At 37.2% G+C, this 6937-nt stretch overlaps 1 protein-coding gene across 1 annotated transcript; it reads right to left on the minus strand.

Annotated features, from left to right (window-relative positions):
- Positions 1-1271: 1271 nt before the first annotated feature.
- LOC127095618 (uncharacterized) lies at positions 1272-1760 on the minus strand. Its single transcript, XM_051034286.1, has one exon. The coding sequence runs from the start codon at positions 1758-1760 to the stop codon at positions 1272-1274; it is 489 nt and encodes a 162-aa protein (XP_050890243.1).
- Positions 1761-6937: the final 5177 nt, after the last annotated feature.

Here is a 6937-nt window from a genome sequence, read left to right on the forward strand (position 1 = left end):
CACACCATCATGCGTCCAACTAATTTGAAGATTAAGATCTCAGAACTTTTCCGACAATGCGTATCTAACATCATCAACTCAGCTTTATGTATCTCTTTCCGACTTAAGGCATTCACAACCTTATTCGCCTTCCCCGGGTGATACTTAAGCTCAAAATCAAAATCCTTCAAATACTCCATCCATCTCCCCTGTCTCATATTTAACTCTTTCTGGTCAAATAAGTATTTCAAACTCTTGTGGTCACTAAACATCTCAAAATATACTCCATACAAGTAATGTCGCCAAACCTTCAATGTAAAAACAACATCAACTAGTTCAAGATCATGAGTCGGGTAGTTCTCTTCGTAAGGTTTCAACTGATAAGAGACATAGGCTACAACTTGACCACTCTGCATTAACACCCCTCCTAATCCTTTCTTATAGGCATCACAAAATACTTCATAGGACTTACTAGGATCAGGGATGACTAAAACAGGAGCAGTCGTTAGCTTTTCCTTCAAACTCATAAAACTCTTCTCACACTTAAAATCCCATTTGAAAGAAATTCCCTTTCAGGTAAGTCTAACCATTGGTAATGCTATCTGTGAAAACCCCTTTATAAACCTCTGATAGTAACCTGTCAAACCTAAGAAACTTCTGACTTCGGAAGCATTCTTCGGTCTTTCCCAATTAATAACTGCTTCAACTTTAGATGGATCCACTGATACTCCTCCTTGTGATATTACATGACCAAGAAACTTCACTTCGTCCATCCAAAATTCACACTTACTTAACTTGGCAAAAAGTTGTTTCTCTTGCAGTACTGATAGAACAATCCTTAGGTGTTCTCCGTGCTCTTGAGGAGTACGAGAATAAATAAGAATGTCATCAATAAAGATCACCACGAACTGGTCCAAGTAAGGTTGAAATATCCGATTCATAAAGTCCATGAAAACAGTTAGGGCATTTGTTACACCAAACGACATTACAAGGAACTCATAATGGCCATATCGGGTTCTAAATGCGGTATTTGGTACATCTGAACTCTTAACTCTTATTTGATGATATCCCGATCATAGATCAATCTTCGAGAACATGCAGGCTCCTTTCAACTGATCTAGCAAATCGTCTATCCTTGGCAGATGATACTTGTTCTTGATGGTAACTTTATTCAACTGACGATAATCAATACACAACTGCACACTATCGTCCTTCTTTTTTACTAACAACACTGGAGCTCCCTATGGTGAGACACTAGGTCGGATAAAAGGCTTGGTTAACAACTCTTCCAATTAATTCTTCAACTCTCTCAACTCTAGTGGCGTCACGCGATACGGAGAAATAGATATTGGAGTCGTCCCAGGTATCAGATCAATAGAGAATTCCACTTCCCTTTCAGGAGGAAGAGAGGAGACATCCTCAGGGAAAACTTCTGGAAATTCACAAACAACAGGGATTTTTTTAACGCTTAGATTATCGCTAGATTCCTTGGTAAGAACCAAGAGAATTGACTTTTTATTCTCAAATAAGAAATTAACCATGCCAACCGTACATTCCAAGATAGTATTTACCACATCCTTTGGAGTAGCTTCACTAGATGGAATGATAATCAAATTCTCTTTACATCCAATAAACACCGAATTGGCAGAAACCCAATCCATCCCCAAAACCACATCAACCTTCTTAAGTGATAAACAAATAAGATCAATTTGGAAAATTCTACCATTCATCGAGAGTGAACAATTTTCACAAATCAACGGTGTCTCAACCACATCATCCATGGCGGTAGTGACCACCATAGAAGGAGACAAGGGAATTGCTTGCAAGCCAAGACGCTTCATGCACCAAATTGATACAAAAGAGTGTGTCGCCTCACAATCAGACAATACAAAACAAGGATGATTATTGACAAGGCAGGCATTGTTGCTCTTAGCCTTCTTTGTATCCAAAGTATAAACTCGATCGGCGCTCCTCCCCTACATCTGATTCTTATTCTAAGGATATTCCCTAAACATGTGACCTTCTCCTTGACACTTAAAACACCTAATTATACTTACAACACATCTTCCAAAATGAGACTTCCTACATACTTGACATTTTGGAGGATGGTTAGGTCTTGCATGTTGCACCTGCCTTCTTTTGAAGGGTCAGGGTCTAGGCCTAAACTGATGACTTGGTCCTCCCTGGTTCATCTGGCCAACCCTATACTGATCAATCTCTTCTTGAACCCTTCTCAAATTATTCTCATTCACAATACATTGTCCTTGCACCCCTACACAGTCAGGGAACACTCATTCTATGTTAGGTGTCCCCCCATAAGCCTCCACAGGATTTAATCCACCATGAAACTCAAGAGGATTCATGCGAAAGAAATCTCGGAAACTACCGCCTGCAACATCTTGTGGAACCCCTTGAGGATGAAAACCACCATTCCACTGTTGCATCATCTGTTGCATGAATTGATTCTGTTGTTGTTGCATCTGCTGCATAAACTGAGGCCATAGAAAACCCTCACTACCACTTGGCGGTTCGGAGTCTGAATTCTGAGTTCTGGGTCTACCGCGACCTCTGTATCTTCCAGTCATGATCCCTAATGTCATACAAATAGGATTAAGTTGATCAGGCTCAGTACTATGAATATAACACCAAGGACAATGATGACAACCCACATATGAGGCAAAAAGAAATACTTATAATATTTCATGGCTAGGTCGAGGATACGACCTGCTCTGATACCAATTGTAACACCCACATATAATATATGTCTAGAATACATATTATACATAGTGTAAAACTGGTACTGAAATGCATAAGCGCCTAGCAGCACATTGTACATATACAGATACATGCCCAAAATAAATACAACATGGCACAAAATATACAAAAAAGTGCCCAAAATAAAACTACTGATCTAGATCATTAGACAATGATCTCAAAAATATCTACACAATGAAAAGAAAAGCCATCAGTCATCAGGTAAGTAAGACATCACTCTATCTTGCCCTTACCCTTCTCCTGCTTAGAACCACCTGAAAAATAATCAACAACATGGGGTGAGATAATAATCTCAGTGGGTTCCCTATCTTATGGTTCCACTCGGCTCTACAGGGTTCTCTAATCAATATTCAACTCATATCTAACTCAAATCAACAAGGGAACGAAGACTTGAGCGATGGGGAAACTAACTCGTAATGTATGGCAACATGCACCTGAGTTCTCACAACTCAACCACGATCGTTATTCAGATCACGATGCATCAATTCCTGAACGGGCTTACGTCTAAGCCAGGCTCGGTTCATGCATGCTCGTATGATTCGACTTTCGCGGTGGATATCGGGTCCTCTATGAGGCTTAATCCCCAGTTCAAGCGACCGTCACCCGTATGGGAATTTAACCCACTTAGGGTCTCTTTCACCGTATGGGCTACATCCCACTTAGGTGTCCACCTTTCCCCCATGTCCGCCATGGTTGGGGCTCAAACCCAATTGAGGCTCGAATCATCGGTCTCACTTCCCTATGCTTACTCATCAAAGCATACCAAATAGAGATGTGCATCGTCACAGAAAATACACATTTTGAATACATGATCGGTTTCATAAATCATCGGTTCCACGAACCATAACAAAATCCATCAATCACAGGTGACTTTATTCACTACAATACACAAATAATAACATGGCATGTTCCACACAATGCGTCTCATTCTCAATCAAGGCAACAATTCGTCCACGACCTCCACATAAGCGTCGTACGAATGAATACCGTATTCTTATATTATCTAGATTATAAACCTAATTTGTGACCTAATTTCAATCCTAGGTTAACTCACTTGATTCATCACGTAATTTTCACCATTAGCATGTATTCAACATAAGCATAGCATCACAATTGATTAATGGTTGGAAGAATGCATTTAGAAACACTTAAGAAATGGATTTTGAAGTTTTTAACTTAAGTCAATCGATTGGTTGGTGTAAGACCCCAATTTTGACCCTAAGATCCCTCATGGCATTATAACATTGCATTTGCATTTGCCTCAAGGATCATAACATCTTGGCTCCTTACCTTTGGGTAGGAACACTTGTGAGTTGGTTTGAGATCACCAAGCATGCTTGAATTGTATATTATTGATTTTCTTCTTTTGTTTACTAACCAAAAGCATAAAAATATGTCACTAACATCTTTTGTTTGTAGCTTGAGCAGTCACAAGATCCAAGGCTCATAGAGGCCCCTATGCTCATTGATATGGCTAGGTGAAGATGAAAGCAAGCATGAAAATGGTTCCCAAGGCTCTCATCCATCAAATGTGCCTCCCAAGTATCTCAATTCATCATTTTGATCAAAGCAAACCAAAGGGTTTGAGGCTTGTTTCCCAAGGAAACCCTAATTCATTTGTGCATCAACTGTGCCTTGCTCATGAAGCAACCTCAACCCATGATCAAATACAATCAAGGTAAGTTCTTTAATTCACCATTTCATGCATATTTTAGCTTATATGAGTATCCTCAATCATTAATTCATCAAGATTTGAGGCATGGACTTGAGAAGTTGATCAGTCAATTCATCTAACTATTGTGAGATACACTGAGACCTAACTTTTGATATGTTTATCAAATGGAGATGATCCCAAGAGAAAATATGTACTTAAGAACCATATGAACAACTTTCATGTTCATCAAAAATTTATTTGAAGCTTGGAAGGTTATCATCCATTTCAAAATATTATAGGTTATTTTGACTGAAACCCTAATTTTGGGTCAACTTCCCAAGAACATAACTCGTTCATTTTTCATGATTTCTAGGTGGGATCAAATTCATTGGAAATTTTAAGATGTATACTTAATTTTTTATGTTGAACAAATTTTCAAAATCCTAAAAGAAACACATGTTATAATGTAAAACATTATAGGTCACTTTGGACCAAAGGCATTGAAAAGTGAAAAAGTCCAACTTCAAGTGCCCATAACTTTCTCATCAAAAATCCAAATGATGCAAAAATTTAAGTCCAAATTGATTGTATTAAAAATATATACAACTTTGATGTTGAAGGTTTTATCATTTGGAGCTTGCATCATTGAAACAGAAGGGCTTGAAGTTTGGCCATTTTGGAAATTTTCACATGTACATGTTTTGCACCTTGCACTTTATGATCAATTTTCACCAATTTCCAAATTCCAAATGAAGTTTTGCCCAACATAACAATTGATCCTCATGCCAAGAGCTTTCCAACCATTACCCATAAGGCTATGTTTCATTTTGAAAATGTCATTTTCGAAGAGGAGAAAGTATTGGTACATTTTTAGAAACTTGATTCAAACACATTGCATGAGCTCAATACACATCATCTGCACGTCCAAACTATATTTGCTGATGTTAAGCATTCATTTCCAATTGGAATTGGGCCCTCCATGCGCCTGTACAGGCCCATGCATGGAGGCCCTTTCCATCCATGCACATGCTTTGATCATGCATACCTTCTCCATTTGCTATAAATAAGGTTCCAAGGCTTCATAATTTCGCAACCTAAGGGCACCTGTTATGCTGCAAGAATATCTCCATAACCTCACTTAAAGGAACTTTCTCATTTCTCTTCAATTTTTCAGATCTAAATTTCAATTGCATTGATTGATTTTCTAGATCTATAGTTCCTAAACCTTGCTCATCTTCATCACTAGACTACACTGCAAGCAAAAGCATTGAAGAATCGTGCTCTCAAGATCCTCATTTCAGAGGTTTACATCCAAACTTATTTTCTTTGAATCTCATTATATATAGCTTATTTCTTGCATTTACTGGGTTGTCTGAAGTCCTCTCATCAGAGGCAACATAACTGTGCTTTGAATTTTGCAAATACACTAAGTTTCAGTTGAACACCACAAAATTCAACCTCCGATTTCTCTCTCCATGGAAGTCTCGAGTAGAATTGGTTGGCACAGGGGTGATGTACATCACCCCAGCTTTCATTTGATATATGGATCGTGGCATTTGATGGAGGTTGCCATGTCTGCAACTCTCACCGACGTCGGAGGTCTCGCCGGAGAAGACAGGTGGTGTACACCACCGTCCTAACTCCAAATCAATTCCTGGCCACACGATCTTGTTTCCAGATCTAATCTGGATTCTTCCATGTTATGACCTTTTTAATGGCAGCGTGTTATGCATTGACTAGTGTGTTTGGTAGGCGTGCGCACATGATCCGTTTGATGCGCCAGCTCAATTAATGAGCTCTTGATCCAACGCCTCACACTTTTTCTCATTTTTAATTTCTGATTTTAATTTTCATTTATTTCTTTTATTCCATTTCATTTCAAAAAATCACATCTCACTCATTATTGGTCCAAAAAATGTGAGACCAATTGCATTTTTCTTCTTTTAATTTCTAGTTTCTAAAAATGATTTTTGATATTTTTTATTTTATCATTTGATATTTTTTGTAAAATTTTCTCTTTTCTGGTTGTTTTTAATTCATTTAAAATGGTTTTTGATATTCAAAAAATACAAAAATATTTTCTTAACCTCTTTGAATGATGATGGATCTATGAAAAATATTCTTCTTAATTTATTAATTGATTTGAGATTTTAATTCAATTAGGTTATTTTTATGCATTTTTAATTGATTAAAATTAGTTTCTGGTTTCAAAAAATGGTGAATTTTTTTGTCAAACTTTGTTTGACCTTGTTGAACTTAGGATGATTCACTTGGACTTTTCAAAGTTGATTTGAAGTGAATTTGAAGTTTGACCTTTCTTTATTATTTTAATTCAAGTGTTATTTTAATTTTGAAAAATACCAAAAATATTTTATTTGTTTCTTGACTCCTAATCTTCATTTTGCTTCTGTTTACTAATGTTTGACCTTGATTTCATCTATCTTTGGTCAATGTATGATTGGTTACCTCATTTGATTTCCATTAATGCACTTTCTTATTAATTTTCTTCTTCTTCTTTTTCTTTTTTAT

This window comes from Lathyrus oleraceus, chromosome 6 (genome assembly GCF_024323335.1).
Source record: "Lathyrus oleraceus cultivar Zhongwan6 chromosome 6, CAAS_Psat_ZW6_1.0, whole genome shotgun sequence".
Lineage (NCBI taxonomy): Eukaryota > Viridiplantae > Streptophyta > Magnoliopsida > Fabales > Fabaceae > Lathyrus > Lathyrus oleraceus.

Bases quoted from the DNA above. Each gene is read 5' to 3' on its own strand.
- LOC127095618 (XM_051034286.1), bottom strand. From the start codon at position 1,760: ATGGATGATGTGGTTGAGACACCGTTGATTTGTGAAAATTGTTCACTC.